The sequence below is a fragment of the Gopherus flavomarginatus genome, chromosome 4 (genome assembly GCF_025201925.1).
Source record: "Gopherus flavomarginatus isolate rGopFla2 chromosome 4, rGopFla2.mat.asm, whole genome shotgun sequence".
In the NCBI taxonomy this organism is placed as follows: domain Eukaryota; kingdom Metazoa; phylum Chordata; order Testudines; family Testudinidae; genus Gopherus; species Gopherus flavomarginatus.
The window spans coordinates 2,958,271-2,978,994 of record NC_066620.1 but is presented as its reverse complement, the minus strand read 5'-3'; the positions used below and the strand labels follow the sequence as shown (position 1 = coordinate 2,978,994).

Below are 20,724 nucleotides of genomic sequence, written 5' to 3'. Positions count from 1 at the left end.
CTTTAAGAACATGAGGTAAAGCTGCCCTGGGGTAAGCACCTCCTGATTCATAAGGCTGTCTGGATTCTCCTCCATGCACTCTTCTTTGGCAAAAGCAAACAGCTTCCGGGTCATCAGACAAAGCAAGTAGAACTTCTCGGTTTTGGTTTTCAAGTGTACACAGATGCACTGACTGTAGGAATAGGAAGAAAGGGGCCAATTCACTCCATATCTAACAGGACCTATGTTCCAAGCTCTGGGCTGAACAGCCCTTGACCAAACTCTTATTCACTAACTCAGAAGTTAAGCCGCATAACAATTTTCCCCACACGTCTGGGGGTTGTTCAGAAATTTCAATGAAGACCGTGGACTGAAAGGATTTAGAGACTTCCCTCTCATCATCCTTAGAGATGCAATCTTCCAGAACACGGCTGAGGCACATCAGCAGATGAGCCCGCCTCCTGCTACCAGTACTGTGCCTGTTATTTGGAAGAAGAGAGACTCCTGGAATGTTAATTCTACACCTTTTTAAGCACTAAACTTAAAAGCACAAAATTATTCATGTTGCCATGGAGTATTTTGAGACAGATCCACATGAAGGCTAAATTTCATACACATATTTCATATAAAATGTGGTGCACTCATATGTGCATCATTAACTGTGTTCCATAGAGAAACAATAACACAAAATGCACTCAAAATAAATGTTTTCAGAGTTACCGTAGCCATGTTGGTCCCAGGATAGGAGAGAGACAAGGTAGGCAAGGTTATATCTTTTACTGAATCAACTTCTGCTGGTGGAAGAGACACAGCTTCCTAACTTGTCCCTTCCACCTACAGAAGCTGGTTCAATAAAAGATATTACCTCACCTACTTTGTCTCCCTCAAAATAAATGGTAAACAGAAAATGTACTCACTAGAACTCTGTTACTGCTCTGCAACATCACAATGAAAGCTCCTATCATGTCCCAGCAGAGCACTCAGTTACAAAATTTTGGTCTGAATACTACTTAATGTGGGCAAGACAAAGTACAGACTTCCTAAATTCCTGTTAGAGGTGCACACCCTGTCTAGTGCCTTCAGCTTCCTCCTGTCTCACCTCCCACTTCAACTGAAAGCCCTTTCCGATGTGCAGATTAGTCCACATTGACGAACAGCCCAGGATATTTTGAAAGGAAAAAGAGAGTTTAACCTTGAAATTCTGATCCTCTGAGGACCATCATGAAGGATTCCTACTCCTGACTCTCGTCCTTCCAGATGACTCTGACTCTTAATATTTCTAACTCTCTGAGTCACCAGTAGGCTGGCTTGAGGTCTCTGCTGCACTGACCATGTTCTCAAGGACTCTGAAACCTTCCAATCAGTTCCTTTCAAGGGCTAGACGCAAGAGCTCCTGAACTCAAAACACCTGTACCATGAACCAGGGATTCCCTAATACCACTTCCTCCCCCACCCATTCAAATATTCAGAGTTAAAACTAGAATGGAATGCAGTGTCCTTTGTTATTCCACGGAGCAAGTGTTATTCTCCTCTACCTAAAGATATAACCTCCAAAAACCTTTTAAGGTAAACTGTGCTCATCCTGTTGTGCTCAAGTGCTGCAAAGGACTTCAAACAGTGGGTTAAATGCCAAGCAGGCTGTGGTACAGTAGATTCAGAGTTAAGGCTCGGCTCACTATTCAATTTCCTAACATCTCTCTCTCAGGATTGAGGATATTTAGATCTCTTATAAAACCCACTATATAAAGCCATATGGCAAAAAGCATGAAGGACCGAGTCTGCAGCCATCCTCTGAAATCATGCTCACATACCTGGTGGATATGTGTTTGCAGACAGATTAAGGTAAATGCAACATTTCCAGAAGCTGTCTGAAAACTGGCCCCATAATGTTATTTGGAGGGGGGCGAGTGTGTGTGTGTGAGACTCTCTCTCTAAATTTTTGTCCTTAAGGTCAGACAGTGAAATGTGACTACATCTGTAGTTCAATCATTTACTTATATATTGCCACATGAATACGTACTCCAGAAGGAATTCTGCAGCTTGCTCATTTGGGTACCACTCAGGAAGGTTGAGTTTCACTCGGAAGCATTTCCCAATGTAGTTAAGGACCTGCTTTTGTGTGGCACAGCCCTCCTCCATTACCATTCGCAGCATCTGAGAGATGCAGTTCTTATAGAAGGAGTTGTCTTCTCTTCCTTTGATCAACTCCTGAAAAATCTGGTAATCTGAGAAACCAACTAATGCCTAGAGGAAAGAAAGGCACCAGATCAGAAAACTAAGAAAAACCAGGAGTAATAAATCACGTCTAATTAAATTATAGAATGGGGCCAGGTCACTCCAGCCACTTATGCTGGTTTATGCTCTTCTATCGGTCTAATACTCTTCCCCTAAGATAAACAGTTTTCTGAGGTTCAATTAACTGTGGAGAAAGACCCTGGGTATACACAGCCTGATGAGCACCACAGATACCCCAACGAAGCCCCTGGAAAAGCAAAAGCTGGGTTAATACAGGCAACGATGAATCAAAATTAATTTAGTTTTTCTTCATAAGAACATATGAACGGCCGTACCGGGTCAGACCAAAGGTCCATCTAGCCCAGTATCTGTCTACCGATAGTGGCCAATGCCAGGTACCCCAGAGGAAGTGAAGCTAACAGGCAATGATCAAGTGATCTCTCTCCTGCCATCCATCTCCATCCTCTGAACAGAGGCTAGGGACACCATTCTTTACCCTTCCTGGCTAATAGCCATTTATGGACTTAGCCACCATGAATTTATCCAGTTCCGTTTTGAACACTGTTATAGTCCCAGCCTTCACAACCTCCTCAGGTAAGGAGTTCCACAGGTTGACTGTGCGCTGTGTGAAGAAGAACTTCCTTTTATTTGTTTTAAACCTGCTACCTATTAATTTCATTTGGTGACCCCTAGTTCTTGTATTATGGGAATAAGTAAATAACTTTTCTTTATCCACTTTCTCCACATCACTCATGATTTTATATACCTCTATCATATCCCCCCTTAGTCTCCTCTTTTCCAAGCTGAAGAGGCCTAGCCTCTTTAATCTTTCCTCGTATGGAACCCGCTCCAAACCCCTAATCATTTTAGTTGCCCTTTTCTGAACCTTTTCTAGTGCTAGAATATATTTTTTGAGGTGAGGAGACCACATCTGTACACAGTATTCGAGATGTGGGCGTACCATGGATTTATATAAGGGCAATAAGATATTCTCTGTCTTATTCTCTATCCCCTTTTTAATGATTCCTAACATCCTGTTTGCTTTTTTGACTGCCTCTGCGCACTGCGTGGACATCTTCAGAGAACTATCCACAATGACGCCAAGATCTTTTTCCTAACTTTTTCATTTAAATAAGATTTTTTATATTTATATAGACTGACCTGCTTACAATATAAATTTAATTCACAATTTGTCTAAAATCACTAATTATTGACATTTGAGAAAACTGAAAACAAGAAGTTTTTATACTGGAATGGACGGCTTAAAAATTAGATTGATGTAGCTATGTTGCGCAGGGCTGTGAAAAATCTCACGCCCTGTGCGACGTAGTTAGATTGGCCTAGTCCCTGAAGAGACGCAGCTAGCTCAATGGAAGAATTCATCCATCGCGAGAGGTGCTTTAACTACATGGATGGAAAAAGCCCTTCCATCGCTGCAGAAAGCAGCTACAGTATGGTGCTCTAGCAGCATAGATGCAGACCCATTGCTGTGCTGCTGTAGGGTGGACACAGCCTGAGTTCAGCTGCAACCCCTCGCTTTAAAGCCAACATTCAGCTCAGTGGTGATTCTATTTAAACAACACAGCTCTCACAGACAGGGGGGTTATAACTAGGAAAATCAGAAATAACTTTCACTTGTTAACTAAAACAAAGATAAAGCCTGTGAAGAAATGTAATCTGCCAAACTAAGCTGCCATTTCAACAAAGTATGTGCAGGTTGTCTGACAATGGACACATCCCCGTGGGTTGATAAATCAAATACATCAGCTAGATTACAAAAGCAATCTGGCACTACCACCAGAGAGAACGTGCTTTCTTTTTAGGAAAAGGAAGATGAAAATAGTTAACTGAAGCCAAGGCTTTATTATTACAGTAACTCCCCACTTAACCTCCTCCCGCTTAACATTGTTTCAAAGTTACATCGCTGCTCCATTAGGGAACAGGCTTGTTTAAAGTTGTTCAATGCTCCCTTATAACATGCTGCCTGCTCTGTCCACTGCTTTTAAGATTCTCTGGAAGAGCCGCGACTTTACAAGGGAGCATTGCACAACTACTTCTTCTGCGCCTCCTTCCCCTCCCTCCCAGTGCTTCCCCCACAGCCAAACAGCTGTTTGGCAGCACTTAGGACTTTCGGGGGGAGGGGGAGAGAAGAGGAACGGGGATGCGGCATGCTCGGAGAGGAGGTGGAGTGGGAAGAGGTGGGCCTGGAGTGGAGCGGGGATGGGAAGAGGCAGGCCTGGCGCATCCCCCAGCAGAGTCAGAGCCTGTTGTTCTCCAGGGAAGCTGCTGCTGCGAAGGTCCTTCCTAGCATCCTTGCCTGCAGCGGGCTGTGCCTGTGTGGGGTAAGCCAGTGGCACCTCCCAACCCCAGTACAGTACTGTACAGTATATAATGCCTTTTGTCTGCTCTTCCCTCCCCCCAAATGTCCTTGGAACCTAACCCCCACATTTACATTAAATCTTACAGAAAAACTGGATTTGTTTAACACTGTATCACTTAAAGTTGCATTTGTCAGGAACAGAACTACAATATTAAGTGAGGAGTTACATTGTGCTTTAAATAGGTACAGCAAATCATTCTACTCTGTCTAGAGACAGCTCATCTGAAAACTTTCACTGCCCTGCTTAGCAAAATTCATGCACTGTGCTTACTAAATTGTATTCTGTAGTTATGAGCTTTTATGAAAGTTCATCATCCAATGGTTGCTTGTCTTCCGTAACTCATGCGCTTTAAATACATCCACTGCCTCCACAGAGACAATGGGCTTGTCTTCACTGCACCAGTTAGCTCGAGTTAGCACACTGGAGTTAGCCCAGCTCAAGGGAGAGCGACCACACTTCAAAACAACACTAGAGTTACACAGAGTTATTTGACTAGCAGCACAGAATGAATGAATTAGTTGCTGCTGAGTAGGGGTATCTTGCGCTGTTGCAATTCCACAGAATTACGAGCTCAAGCACCAGCATCCCTGTCCTGTAGGTGAAATCAGGTTTGGATGCACAGTCTAATTCATTCGAAACGCCTTTGAGACAGGACGACAGAGCCTTTGGACTTTTTGTCCAAAGTTCACCACCATACGATTTCCTAAGAAATTGGTCCTGCCTACGTAACAACTAGCAGCTCTCAAACTCAACATGTGTAGCCTCCTCTTCCCCAAATGTCTCTGTGACCTAGGGAGGAAAATGAGCAGACACAGTGTCTGTATCTCTGAGATCCTCCTGGCACCAAGGGTAACCACCAGGAAGGAAGACTTGAAAGACAGCAAAATCCCAAAGGCTCCAAGAACCCTTCTGTAAGACTGGTGAGCCACGGGACAGGTCATGGTAATAAGCATTACACCTATGAGGTTTACAGGATCGGGCCTTTATATTTTAAGCCTGATGGGGCAAAGGGCTGACTTCCTTTGTGGCCGGTACAACACTGAACCCATTGGTGCTTTCACAATCACTTTTGAAAAAACGGTATTTTTGCAACCATTTCTAACATTGTTTATCCAGGAAAGTTCTGTACAGAAGCAGCATTTTGTTTTTATACTATTTTGCTTGATTTTCAATTGGGCTGACATGACTTATCTGATTAGAACTAAGATTCACGTGCTCCCAAAGTCTTTCACTGAACAATACTGCCAATAACTGGGATACGGACTAAAAACATTATATCGATATTGCGCTTGAGGATTTATTCTGCACAATTGTTTGTGTTTTAAAACAGCTTTATCTTTGACTTCAGCTGGAAAACTACCCACCATTACCTTTTGAAAACGTCTCATCAGCACTGCCTTATAGCAAAAAGCCAAGAAACATTTATACAAAACCTTATTTCCCCTTCAGCTGTGTACACCTTCTCATACTTCAGCCCTGAATATTATACTCCCGACACAGGCACATCCAGTTTGGACTACAATTCCTGATAGTCAAGATGACAAGTTCCATTTAATGAAATGCTTCACGTGGAATTAACTATTGAATAAGTCATTTTTCCAAGCAAGAAACAGGCTGCTACACTTTACATAGCAATTCTTTAATCAACCTTTCATTCACCAAAAGCCCTAAAACCAGATTATGGTTTACCTTCAGTGCAAATCCCAGTGGGAGGAAGAACAACTCTTTCTGAAAAATGAAGTTCAGCATCACCGTACCATTTTCCAGGTAGTGAAGGTTCATGTTTATAGCAGTGTGTTCATCTCTAACACAGCGCATCGATATACCTGCCCAAACAAGCATAAGCAAAGATTCACTTATACAACATAGAAACTATTGACTGCATGCTATCGAGAATACACAACAAGCATTGTCTTTAAATGCTCTGGATACAGCTGAGATTTCCCTAGGTGGGGGCACTGTATGGCTCAAAGGCATCGTACTGAGAGAGTGTGTCACACTGGTAGATAGCTAGTGCGAGTCATCACCACAGGCTGATTTTCAGTATTCGGCTTGAAATGAATTAGAGGTCTGACTTTACTACAGGATGGGTATTCACATCACAGCTGGCCATCTCAAGAGAGAGATCAAGCATTAATAAAAAATAGGGCCTGATTCTCCACTGCCTTCCACTACTTTAGGTCTGATTTGCAAGGTATTTCAGCATGAGTAGTCCCACTGACTTCACAATCTTAAAATTAAGCATGTGCTGAATCAGGCCATAACCATTTACACTAGTGCAAAGTGGGTGCAAAATGCGACTGTTGTGATCTGGTATCATTTTATACTCACTGTACAGTGTACATGACACTACAACGTGTAAGGCAGTGGGGAATCGGGCCTGTGGCGACTAAACTACTCTTTTATTACTACATGTAGCAGCATGGCAAAAGAGTTCAGACACACTGAACTTAGGGAAACAAACTACAGATCCTGCACCACCATCCGTCTAGATCATACAGTCATTGGGGCAAGGACTGTATTTGTATGTCTTACAAAGCAGCTTCAAGCTCATTGTCAAAAATGTACTGGTTCTGTGAATAAATATAAACAATGCATTTTTAATGAGGCAGAACACAATGCACTGACAGGTGGGATTTTCATTAAAAACAGGGTGCGTTGATAGTGAGTTTTAATATAAACAACAGGCAGGATTCAGAGGAGAGCCATTACCAGTTATGACACTGAGCCTTATGATGGAGGTAGTGCAGATTCTATTTTAACTGTGGATAAATCTCTTTACTACCTTAACTTAGTGCAGGGAAAGGAAATTCAGTGTTGCCTATAGCACCAACAGACTTCTGTGTCTATTGGATTGATGTTCTCAGGTTCACTGCCATTACACCCTGCTCACAATGTAAGCTGGACCACCCACAATCAGACAGAATACAACCCAGTATCACCCAATATCAACGGTTCAGATTACAACAGTCAAAAGCCATCAACCTAGCTTATGCCTTATATAATGTAATTAGCCTTTTATTTTCACAAGCACTAAAATTCATCCAAATGTTAAAAGAATTGCTTTTTCCAGCACAGGGCTTCTCCCTTTTAAAGGAATAGAATTTCCCCTCATCTGAGCAAGCTGCCATGTTTACGTACAGCACAATTGCATGAACAAAATAAAAAGCAATAACTAAATACAGTTTGTTTATTCTCAAGCAACTGTCTTACTAAGGTGATGCCCCTAACAAAATCACTACACTTACCATACTCCGTGTAACCAGGGCCTCGGCTTTTCCATTTGGGTCTTATCATTGCAATGGGAAAGTTTCGTCTAGGCATAATCAGCATTCTGATAACTTTTTCTATACCGTTAACTATAAAATAGCCTCCCATTTCCTGACAAGAGAGAAAGTGCTTTAAAAATTAATACACCAAAGTTCAAAGATCTGAGTACAGAGTACCTTTTATACAAGAAACAAAATGGAAGTGAGACAAAATTAGCTCTTATTGGACAGTAAAATACACACCAACTTTTTTGTGTGTGTGGAATACATGGCAAGTTGTATTGACGTGCTCGGGATGCATGCATCACTCACACGTAACAGGTAAGAGCGCATTACGGAGGTCATCCCAAACAAGTGCCAATAGACCTGTCATACTATTATAAGCTCTGTATATTCCATGTATTTTATGAAAATAACTATTTTAGTGGTGTTTAAAATAATTATTTGGACTATTTCTTGTATCCATCCACCTGTAAAGCCAGATGCACTAGTTACACTAAGTCCAACTGTAGAGGCTGCAGAGAAAATGAGAAGACAAGACAGTAAGTTAAAGAAACCTCTAAAATGACTTACAACAACTTTAGTATACATGGAAATATCAGAATTTTAAAATACCGTATCTTGGGCCCTTTCAGAGCTACTAGCAAGTACTAGCTACTAAGACGCTCCCCTTTCCAAGTGTAAAATTCCTGTTCTGAGGGATATAAAATATTGGATTTAAAACTTTCCCCTGATCTGAATACTCCCTTTCCCCACACGAGGTCTCTGGATAGCAAACTGGGAGAAAGAAAAGCTCTATTCCACATTTGGAGAAAAGAACATGATTGTGCGTCCAACTGATTTTTAAAAATGTCAGCTCTTAGAAGTCATCTGAAATACCAGACAAAGCCTCAGGTGTGCAAAGTACAGGAGAAGTGGCCAAATATGCATGATACATGCACATTTATTGCATGGCTTTGCAATTTAGCAGGTGTGTGACACTAACATCCAATATAAAAATTAATTTCAGAGAAAATTCTCTTCACCTTTACATGTTTGTTCAAATTACGACGAGTGTGGAATCAAAGTTAATTATAAAGATGCAGGATATGTGGCTCTGGGCCTGGCAATAACAGGGTATCATTGTAGATTACACTGACTGAAAACAGACTAATTGTTCATCCATTTGGTTATTTACTTTGATTGTAAACTGAAAAGAAATTACTACACTTTTAATGAAAAATGACAGCACTATATGGTTCTGTAGCCACATATTCAATTTATCACATAGAGCAGATAAAAAAGCCTCAACAGCAAAAGGGAACCCGAAAGTAATGGAGAAGTAAAATCTATGGCTATGAAGGGGAAATGTATCACCTCCAAAGAGCCCTACTGTAAGACTCTCATCATCAGCCAGGGGCACCCGTACCACTGCTTAGCGGTAACTGGCAGCTAGGGGGCAGAGAGCACTCAAGGCTTAAATTCTAACACGGAGAACAGAAGCAGCCCCGTGTGCCTCCAGAGAAGGGGAAGGATAGTTTTCCAGAGGCAGCTGCACATCTGGAAAGTAACATCAAGTACCAGTAATGGTCACTGCCTGCATGAGTCTGAGGTACTCCATGTGCTTTTACACCTTCTCAAGAGCAGGATTACAGGTATCTCAAACGGCAAATAACCTGAAGCCACCTTGAGGGCTGAGACTTATGACCCAAGAGAAACTACACAAAATCTTTACAAATGGTGTAAACTCAGAAAATATGCCAGATTGTGCTTCTAAATAGATATGCCAAAATCCTTCAAGCTAATGTAAAACCCACTTCCCTTGCCACATGGTAAAGAAGATATTCCTGCCCCACCAAAATCCACTGTTACCTCTTCTTCCTCATGGTGTTCAATCAGAGCTCTTGGAGGAAGACTATGCAGATTGCAAAGCTTAGATTTCACCATGATTGGAACATATCCCAGGGACTGTTTAATAATCCCTTTAGGAATGCCATTCACTGACCAGCTGATGTCAGCCTATAGAGAAACAATACAGCAAATTATTAGGAAAGTTAAAATAACACAGATAATGATAAAATATAGCTAGCTGTCTTTAGAAAATGAGCTACATTACAAACATTGTATGTTCAATACAAAACCATAAATAGCAAAAAAATTATACTGTCTGCAAAGAAAACAGTAATTAGTTATAATGCATTATATATACACTGTAAGAATAAAGACATACAAATTATATATTATAGTGGATGCACAGTCACATGTACTACAGTTCAGGTTATGTTAGGACTTTATAATTCCATTTTTGTTCACTTATAATGTGAATAAAAATTTCCCATGTTTTGTCTCTGCACGAAGTGAGGGTTATGGTTTTGGGGTTGTTTTTCTTTGCAAAGTTTAAACAAAATTACAAGAGTTATGCAAGGATGAACAAAACTCTTACAATGGTGGAATTACAATACATATAACTTAGGTAGGTCCCACTGTTATTTACAACCCCCCAAAGTAAGTATTCGTGCTTATAATGTTTATAGCCTGGCAGGAGGCAGAATACTAGACTTCAAAGCATCAGTGTGCTGGTATTTTTAATCTGTCTGCAATGTTAATTGTGTAAAACTTCACAATGGTTTCACAAAAAAACCCAAGAAGAATTATTCTGTATTAATGCTACGGCTCCCTCTCCCAGGAAAATCAGATTGCCTGTTCAAGACTCTTACTGCTGCTGAAGTCATAATGGAATTCCTGCTTCTGTAACAAAGAGGAGCTAGAGCGTACCAATAAACTGGAAAAAAAAATCTCATATTTCAGTAAGGGGAAGAGATAAATACTTCTCTTCCCTTAAATATACACACATCTGGAAATCTGTCTAACTGCAACGACTCAGACAGGCTACAAAACCAGAGAAAATCAAAACAATGACCACAGTGGAATTCAGCAGAGGGGTGATGGAATGAATTTAGAGCAACCAGACAAGACAAAAATTGTTATTAGATTTATCTATTCTGTTGATATAGGTAGTTCAGGGTCAAAAATTAATTTAAGTTTATCTGACACGCAATCTTCTTAAGCACAAGGAGTTTATAAAGTACAGTTGATCTCACGAAGTGTTAGAAAAGTGCATGATTTAGCGGTCTCAGCAAAGGACTGGGAACCAGGAACTCGGGGATTTTTGGGCAAGTCATAACATCTCTACTTGTAAGAAAGGAACAGTATCTACTCCTGCCTCAGAACGGCAGTGTCAGGGGTAGTTAACTGATGTTCCTAAACTGCCTTATAGATTTAAAAAACAGGAAGCTAATGATTCTCTTTTGGTCACTGGTCCTGAATTATTGCTCAATTTCTTCCTGGTCCACTAAATGTTACTAGGTTGCAAGATGTCACCTTTTAAAAACCACATTCTCTCACACCTCAATTTCTATTCAGATATCATATTAGTAAGCAATATTTTATGAACCATTAGTTAAAAGTTAATGTTTTATGCCATTTGAAAGCTGGGATTTCAGTCTTTCATGAGATACAAATTTTGCCGTGTATGAATGCTCTCAAGTCAGCAATCTCTGTATACACGTGGGAACTGAAATGGGGAACAGAAGAAGCAAGAAATTTGTTTCAGGGTCTAATATGGCTCTCCTCGTTCAGCACACAGGGCTCTTTCCAACGTGGCAACAGAGAGAGATGTGTGACACTGCTCTCTAGGGAGTACTGCAGTACACTTCTCCAACAATAGCCCAAAGTCCCACAGCAACCTAAATGGCAATTTAAAAAAAAAAAAAAATCCAGAGAAAGGGAAGCCGATGCACTCTACAAAAACAAACAGTCTTATCTCGTGCAAGTCTCCCCACATTCTCCTTGTCAGAGATGTCCTATGTATCACACCCAACCTAAATTGCAAATTTCATTCTCTCTGCAAAGAGCCACACACACCTATGACTAAACACAGACTGTGACAGATACAGCAACTTGTTACAATATCTTTGGGAAAATCTTACTCAATTAAATTTAAGTATCTTCAGGTTCAATTGTATTAAATGAATGGGTTATGTATTATTGTGGGCTGCGACTGAACGTTACCTCTTGAGGGAGGAGATGTGACAAACATGAGGCCTGGGGTTTCAAAGGACTATACTGATCATTGTGCCAGGCAATAATGGACTTTTGAAACAAGAAATGTTAAGTGTTTTTCCAGGGAAATATCTGGGAAGAGGTGAATACAAATTCCCCACCTCTGGTTATGCAAAACCCCCGTCTTTTGAAGCTACACCCTGAAAAGGGGGCCACTGTCTACAGATCACCTGTTATATGAGGCCAAGATGTACAAAGGAAAGACTGAACTACTCACAGGGTGTTCATAGGTTCTTTCATTATTTGTAGTACGTTTTTACCTTAAATGTGCTTGCTTACAAAGACCTGTGTGGCAACTTATAACAACAGCGATTACGCCGTTCATAGCAAAGTGCAGACACTGATCTATTTAGGTGGACTGGCTTGCTGAGATATACCAGGGTAAGCAAGCATCTGTGAAGCCTGGAAAAACCTGGGTCAGGAGGGAGAGTGACATGGGTCTCTGCCAAAGAGAGGTGATGGGTGAAGAGCCAAGAGCCTAGAGTGAATGCCCGAGGGACAATGAAGGGGGAATACGGGTACAGTTGCCCTAAATGGTGACATATACAAATATTTCTTTAATAGCTATCAGTATCTCTGGTGTTTTCAGGTGTAGAAACAAATGCCAGACATCATTTTGCAAAGCTGATACTCATGACTTTCTGGTGGCATAAGGCAATGGTCCTCCAACTTTTTCCATTTTGTAAGCCATTTTGTAAAAAAGAGATCTTCTCATGGATGTACCTCCTCTACCAACACCCTAGTTCCCCACAGTATGGTTCCCAAACTGTTTCATTCCAAGTACTACCGGTGATCCATAGAACAGCCATAGAACATGTGTGAAAAGGTATTTATTTACAAGCTAATGGTTTATAAGCAAATACAGCACATACCAGACAGTGGAAAAGGGTAGTTTTCATTCCCTGAAAGTACTATTCTAACCATTACTACTTACAGTTAGTTTCCCACGATAAGTGCTTCTGCGTCCTCTACATTCTGCTGGGTACACTTTCAGCTCTTTACAGATACTCCCTTTTGGCACCATAGGAGGATTGATGACAGCGCCCACAATTGCCAGAGTGATGCGTTCATTTTTGAAAGCAAACTCCAGAGCAGGAATAGCCTGAAACCCAAAAGAAACTCTGTATGTGTACATATACAAACAACAGTAACAGGAGACTATCTATCCAGACATCAGCAGAAAAAGTAATATGGCAAAATACCTTTCCAATAAGTTCTTGGAATGTACTGGAGTCAAGGTATTGTTTCAGAAAGAGGAGGAAGTAACCTGGGGCAGCCATCTTAAACTTGATTCTGACCAAAGGGTGGAATTGGTTGAGAATCTAAAGGTGGAAAGCAATTTGGGTGAAAGTGATCATGATAGATTTCATGATACTAAGGCAAGGAAGGAGTGAGAGCAGCAGAATAAGGACAACGTATTTCCAGAAACACACTTTAACAAACACCTGGAACTGATAGGTAAGGTCTTATGGGAAGAAACTCCAAGGGATAAAAGAATTTGGGAGAAGAGGCAATGTCTCAAGGAGGAAACAATATTAAATGCACAACTGCCAACTATTCCGATATGAATGAAAGACAGGAAGGATAGTAAGAGGCCAATATGGCTCTGTCAGGAGCTCTTTAATGACCTGAAAAACAAAAAAGGAATCCTACAAAAAGTGGAAACATGGATGAATTGCTAAGGAGAAGTACAAAAGAACAGCACAAGTATGCAGGGACAAAATCAGAAAGGCTAAGACACAAAAAGAGTTACACCTTGCAAAGGATATAAAAGGCAATAAAAAGAGGTTCTTTAAATACATTATGAGCAAAAGAAAGACAAAGTGTAGGTCTTCTACTTAGTAGGGAAGGAGAACTAATAGCTGATGGCATCGAGAAGACAGTGTTTAATGCCTAATTTGCTTCAGTCTTCATTAAAAAGGATAATAGTGGCCAGATACTCAACACAATTCAAACTAACAACAAAGAATACAAGCCAAAGAACAGGTTCAAGAATATTTAACTAAGGTAGATGTATTCAAGTGAGCGGAGCCTGAGGAAATTCATCCCAGGGTGTTTAAGGAACTAATGGAAGCAATCTCAGAACTGTTAGCAATTCAAGCATTTATAGAGGACAGGTGAGGTCCTAGACAGCTGTGGAAGGGCAAGCACAGTAAATGGCCCACGGTCAAACTGGGAGGGCATATTTGGTAGGGTCCTGCAGGGGTCAGTTCTGTGTTTCACCCACATATTTATTACTGGGGCATTTAGTGCACTGGATGAGGTACACCACATACTGTGATAGGTATCTGTAGGAATCATGGCTCTTGAAAGGTGTGTTGTGAGGGTTGTTGATCATTGTGGTAGTGCAGGTATGTCCACAGGTTTTGCATCTGTTGTTCCAGCAGGATCTAGTGCCACTTTGAGCTAGTGTGCTCTGGTCTGTGTGGATCTTGCTTCTGATGAACTTGAAGAGTTGGGGGATTGTTTGAAGTTTAGAAGACGGGGTTCAGGAAAGACTTCTTTCAGGATGTGGTCCCCATACAACCCGAGTATGGATTGTAACTGTCTGATGATAGCCCATACGGGTTCCAGTGTGGGATCATAGTTGAGGATTGGCCTGCTAAACCCAGGGTTGTGAGTTCAATCCTTGAGGGGGCCATTTAGGGATCTGGGGCAAAAATCTGTCTGGGGATTGGTCCTGCTTTGAGCAGGGGGTTGGACTAGATACCTCCTGAGGTCCCTTCCCACTCTGATATTCTATGAATTCTATGAATAAACTGGAAGGGACCTTGAGAGGTCATCTAGTCCACTCCCCTGGGATGGTGGGTGTGCAGTCAAGGGAGGTTATTTCTATATTGAATCAGGTTTTCTCAGGTGAAATGAGAATCACTACGCTCTCAAATTAACTTACACAGAGAAATGACAAAAGACAACAACTCCGCATCACCTGTGGGTGAAGACTTTTCACAACCATCACTCTATACCTGACCTCTCAGTTGTCATTCTCAAAGAAAACCTGCACAATGTTTTCCAAAGATGACTGTGGCAGCTTAAAGTCCTAACTTTGCTTGACCCTAAAAATGGACTGAACAGAAACAACTGGACCTGTGGCTTATTACAACAATCTGTAACCTGTTAACTGCCCCTCACTTCAGTTTTTCCCCAGGCATTAATGGGCCCACTCCACCCTGAATGGTTCCTTGAAATATGTGCTAACCACTTATACTCAACAATCTGATCCACCTTTATTTAGCTGACACTCACTTCCCAGAGATGAAGCCAAGCTGTGTAAGCTCAAAAGCGGTCTCTCTCACCAACAGAAGTTGGTCCAACAACAGATATTCCCTCACTCACATGGTCTCTATGATGGCAAATAACCAGCAGAGGAAAATCCTGGCTCATTAAACCATTCCTATTCTTTGGGCCTGTCAGTGCAACGGCAGCGCAAGATCAACCCGTCATCATGTGTATTTTAAAAAGGCTTTGTCCAGCCGCTACTTGCAAGGACACTCAACCGACATGGACAAGAAACCGATTTAAGGCTTGTCCAGAGAAAGAGCCTGCACCTGGCAAGCTGGGATGTAAAGGTACCGTGCATTAGCCAGCCCCAAGCTCTCTGCCTTTGTGTCCCCTGTTACCAGGCACCAGCCCTTCCCTCGTGTGCACAGACCTGCTCCCTCTTCAAACCCTGCCGCCAGCTGCTCTCTCCTGCCCCTCTCCCACCCCCATCCATCCTCCTGCCCTGCCCCTCAGCACCCTCCCCGTCCCCTCCCCATCCCTGCCCCCTTCCCCCTCCTGCCCTGCCCCAGCACCCCCCTACATCCTTGTCCCCCTGCACTGCCCCTCTCCCCATCCCTGCCCTGCCCCTCAGCACCCTCCCCGTCCCCTCCCCATTCCTGCCCTGCCCCAGCACTCCCCTACATCCCTGTCCCCCTGCCCTGCCCCCTTCCCCCCAGCACCCTCTCTGTCCTCTTCTCGTCCCTGCCCCCTTCCCCCTCCTGCCCTGCCCCAGCACCCCCCTACATCCCTGTCCCCCTGCACTGCCCCTCTCCCCATCCCTGCCCTGCCCCTCAACACCCTCCCCGTCTCCTCCCCATCCCTGCCCCCTTCCCCCTCCTGCCCTGCCCCAGCACCCCCCTACATCCTTGTCCCCCTGCACTGCCCCTCTCCCCATCCCTGCCCTGCCCCTCAGCACCCTCCCCGTCCCCTCCCCATCCCTGCCCTGCCCCAGCACTCCCCTACATCCCTGTCCCCCTGCCCTGCCCCCTTCCCCCTCCTGCCCTGCCCCCCAGCACCCTCTCTGTCCTCTCCTCGTCCCTGCCCCCTTCCCCCTCCTGCCCTGCCCCCCAGCACCCTCCTACATCCCTGCCCGCCAGCGCCGCCCCCACCTGCACGGCCCGGTGCAGCCCCTCGCCCACGGCCAGGTCGAAGGACTCGATGTGGGCCCGGGTCAGCTCCTGCAGGGCCGGGCGCTGCCGCTCGCGGGGCCGCCCGTAGCCCTGCGCCGTTAGGGCCGCGAGGCTGGGCCGCTCGGGGAGGCTCCGCCACTTGGTCGCCATGCTGCGCCGCGCGCCCCGACGGCTCCCGGCCTGCCCCGCGCGGCCGCGCCACACGCCACTTCCGGATCCGGTTCTGGCCCCGCCCCCAGCCAGGCGGGCTCCAGGGCAACGCCCCCCCCCGGGCCCTCAGCGCAGCCCCGCCCCGCCCTCATCCAGCTGTCACGTGGCCTCAGCGCGACCCCCCCTCCCCCCGCCCCCCACAGGGCCCTCAGCGCAGCCCCGCCCCGCCCTCATCCCTCTGCCACATGGTCTCAGCGCGACCCCCCGCCCCGCAGGGCTCTCTGAGCTCCCCCTTCTCCCCCCCTGCCCCATGGCCCTGAGGGCTCTCAGAGCGGCGCGGCGCGGCTCGGCCCGGCCCGGGTATTGATACGGAGCCGCACAGCCTCACCCGGGAGAGCGAGGGACCCCCCAGGCTTTGGGCCCTTGGCCGGGCTACTGGAGCGGCTAGTAGCAGCGCTGTGGTGAAGCGTTTCCCCGTTTACCGCTCAACGCGGTATCCGGCGGGGAGACTGAAAAGCTGCTTCAGGAACGCACAGGCGCGCAGAGCAGCTCGCTTGGCTGGAGCCCGCGCCCCTCCCCGTGTAGTTACACACAGAGAAAACCACCAGTAACAGGATTTTCCCTTTAATCGTTATTCAGGACGGAGTGGAATACAAACGGCAGAGAACCATGCAGGGCTCACAGACCCTGAGAGACACGTACAGACACGCACAGCATGATAGTAATCTGAAAAAACAAACGTAAAGATCTATAGGATGGAACTTCAGGAGCTCTGTATGTTTGCTACAGTGATCATTTCAGATCCCTTCCAGGCGATTGTTTTCCACAGACTATTTCAGCTGACATTGATAATGAAACATTAACTCTAACTTATTGCGGTGTTTTCCTCCTAGCAGAGAACAAGAAATGCATTGACCATACACACGCATGCAGTCCTGAAGGGTCTTGATTGCAATGGGATACAGAAGTCTGACCTCCTTAACAAAGCTGGTTTCTAAGCCAGCATCAGCATTTTCATCGTTTGGCTGTTGTGGTCAGCCTCTGAAATGGACTGGGAGCACGTTACAGTTGCAGCACGATAATCACAATGGATTTTAAAACAGGATTTCCCCCAATCCCATATGAGACAAGCCACAGACCACTAAAAACTTCAGGATTCCAGTTCCATGAGGCCCTTATTCAGAGAGCCCATGTCTGAAATCCTCCTCAATGACTGACACAAAAAAGGATACATTGTATCAGACTACACACCCATCACATTCTGCAGGATGGTATGCATCTTGAAAAGCAGCACCCACCCCTTTCAAGAGCTCATTAGCCAGTAAGGCCTTTTCCATTAAACTTGTATAGGACTTAAATTAGAAAATGTAATTTTTGCAATTTCTTTTAAAAAAAATCATGATCTTAACTTAAAATTACACACAAGTATACAATGTTCTAATTCTTCAATCAAAAACAAGTCCCTTACAGAAAGACAGTTTGGTAATTGGACAAAATACATTTTCCTTAGTGCGAGCACCCAGTATTTTAGAAACCACAGTTACCTTTCTGCTGTCTTCTCTTGGCAATGACTACCACCATGGAAGACAGAAAAATATTTTATATTTCAAATATAAGAAAGGTATAAAGGATGGGGAAATTGGTTACACACTGCTCTTCTGCTGTAACAAATGCCTCCTCCCTCCCCCCAGTATTATTGTTAGAGTTAATGAACCTTGTAGAATTCTGAGAAAAGGCCTTTTGAAGAATATGGCAAACAAGCCAGCAATTTGACAACCTGATAAGCATCTTTAAAAAGGGTGAGAAAAGTTAAGCAGGTATTGTGTGAATAATCAGATCATCACTACACAGAATTCAGTTAGTTTGGAATACAGTGAAACCCCTTAGTTTAAGACTTTTGATTGATGATGCAAGAGATCATCAACTGGAGGTCTATTATAACCAACCTCAAGGTCAAACAAATCTGTACCTGAAGCTCTACATGTGAATACCTTAAATTGGTTGCTCAAAACAAATGGAAGCTGGTTGGTGCAGATTTTACTGTAAATGCGGGGCTCCCCATTCTGATGTCCAGAGTTAACTGTGGCTCTACAGTGGCAGAATGTGTCCCAAAGGCAGCAAGCAGGTGCTCTAGGGTGGCAGGGCATTACATGGAACATACGTTGCAGTGTTCCAACTTTTATTTCCTCCCAGACTCAAGAAATCTATGGAGCCTAAACTTGAAAACAGGACAAGGTCAATGGTAATGTTCCCGCTGAGATGGGCTGATAGACTGAAGATTGACAATACTATCAAATAATATCAACAGGTCGTCTTTCCAAGACAGGGAATCTGTGCAGTGAGAATGTAAACTAAGCAGCTAGTCATCACCCAGTACCTATCACTGACAGGATTACAGACTGATACAGAAGTGGTCCAGAGCACTGCCATACAGTGCCACTGTAAATGCAGTACTGGGCCATTACTGTGTAACAAGGGGGAGTGGTTCTTCGTGGGGCAGGAGGAGGGGCTATGTTTGTTCAGTTAATCTCTCCCATAAACACTGGGGCTGTCAAGGATTAAGATGATCCCAATCTCATCCCAGCTAACTGCACTGGGATGGCTCTGTCAGATAGCTTGACAGCGGGGGAGTCTGTGCTGCTCCCCCCCCCCCCCCCGTAAAATAATGGGCACAGAGGTCATTCCCTAGCTGCTCAGCAGGTAACCCCAGTGAAGCTGCACATCCTGACAGCAAATAAGCTCTCTCTCTCTCTGCCTTTCCCACACCTGAATGACAATAGTCCCATGATTACAGGGCTCATCCAGGGACCATCAAACCAGGGTAGGAGGAGGCTGCCTGGAGTCACTGCAGCATGATGGATCTCTCACACTATGCCAGCAGCTTTGCTCTGTCAGTCTCCCCTAGGAGCACAGCACACAAACAAGAGGCTTACAAGAGCATGTTTGGAGAAGGGTTCTACTGCCCCAACAAGCTGGACGCACACTAAGCAGTTGTTCTCCTCTATGTGTACATCCTATACAAACAAGTTCCCGATAGGCACACAGCTACTGAACCTTTACTAATTCTTAATGGTGACCTGAAAAGGAAGAAAATGTCAACTGCCTCAGGTGTAAAAAACGCCTGAGACCTTTAAGATCCCCCGCTCCATCCCCAATTTATTTTATACATTCCAGCCCAGTCTTAAACTGGCTAACCAGCTAGTCAAATGATGGTATCACAAGAGCCAAGAGTAAAAGCTGAGAGGGGAGGGTGTTTTAGTTTAAACTCTTTTTTTAGTGCATACCTATTTTACTTCCATGTCGGATAAACATTCTTGATAAAGGACATCTGTTAGCCCTTGTCTTCACCGGGAGAAATGAGTGTTGAAACATGTTAGCTAACATTAAAATCTGAGTGCAAGCAAAGCATGTGTGGTTTTAATACATTCTGGTCAGGTAAATTCTAGGGGGTAACCTGGGGGTTACTTTGACCAGCTAACGTGGTAAAGCTACAACTTGCTCTGTCTGCGCTAGGATTTTAACACAGGTTATCTAACATGGGCTTACCATCTCCCCATCTTTTTTCTACTGTAGCCATAGCCTGTGTCCACACCACCTTCCCTCTTCGATTAATGAGTTAATGAATGAGAGCTCACGATACACATCCTCCAACACCAAACTGACATTCCCTGCTATTTCTGAAGGTAAAAACCATGCACAAAGCCAAGCCTCACCACAGGTTTCAGGCCCATTTCCTACACATCAGGGAAAAACCAGAGGGCAAGCCCAGTTTTTAAAAGTCATCACTTTCAATTAAAGTCTCCTTTGATTTTCATTTGACTGACTGGTACTAGCCAGATGGCTTTTAATCTGCACTTCACTATCTAGCTACTACTGTGATCAGTGAAATGGAAATAAAAGACCTAAAAAGAACTTTTTAAAATTTGGGCTTGTGCCTTTTTTTTTGCTTCTTCATGAAATCAATGAGAGCTGCTGGGAGCTCAGCTCCATTGAAAAATCAGGCCCCTTATTTAGGTGCCTCTACATGGACATAGGACCCTAATTTAGACATCCATTTTTGGAACTTCTACCCCCACCACACACCGAGCTCTCTGTACACACAGTTAGAGCAGTCGTCCTTGTCAACTTCTGGAATACAATATTTCAACCACTTGATAGTTCAAATGCACATTACATCTGCCATCAAATTTTCACAAATATTCAGATACAACACTTGAG

The 20,724-nt window shown here is 43.9% G+C and overlaps 1 protein-coding gene across 2 annotated transcripts in view; it reads right to left on the bottom strand.

Annotated features, from left to right (window-relative positions):
- POLR1B (RNA polymerase I subunit B) overlaps nt 1–16,441 on the bottom strand; it is a 34,199-nt gene extending 17,758 nt beyond the window's left edge. The window contains exons 1-7 of one of the 2 annotated variants that reach the window (XM_050951190.1): nt 16,336–16,441; nt 12,900–13,067; nt 9,716–9,862; nt 7,844–7,976; nt 6,285–6,421; nt 2,000–2,223; nt 1–172 (exon numbers count right to left, since the gene is read on the bottom strand). In XM_050951190.1, the coding sequence (XP_050807147.1) occupies nt 1–172; nt 2,000–2,223; nt 6,285–6,421; nt 7,844–7,976; nt 9,716–9,862; nt 12,900–12,989 (903 nt within the window). In that variant the 5' untranslated portion in view covers nt 12,990–13,067; nt 16,336–16,441. Of the gene's footprint in view, nt 173–1,999; nt 2,224–6,284; nt 6,422–7,843; nt 7,977–9,715; nt 9,863–12,899; nt 13,068–16,335 lie in introns of those variants that run through there. The other variant, XM_050951191.1, reaches the window with a different exon arrangement.
- Between the last annotated feature and the right edge of the window lie 4,283 nt (nt 16,442–20,724).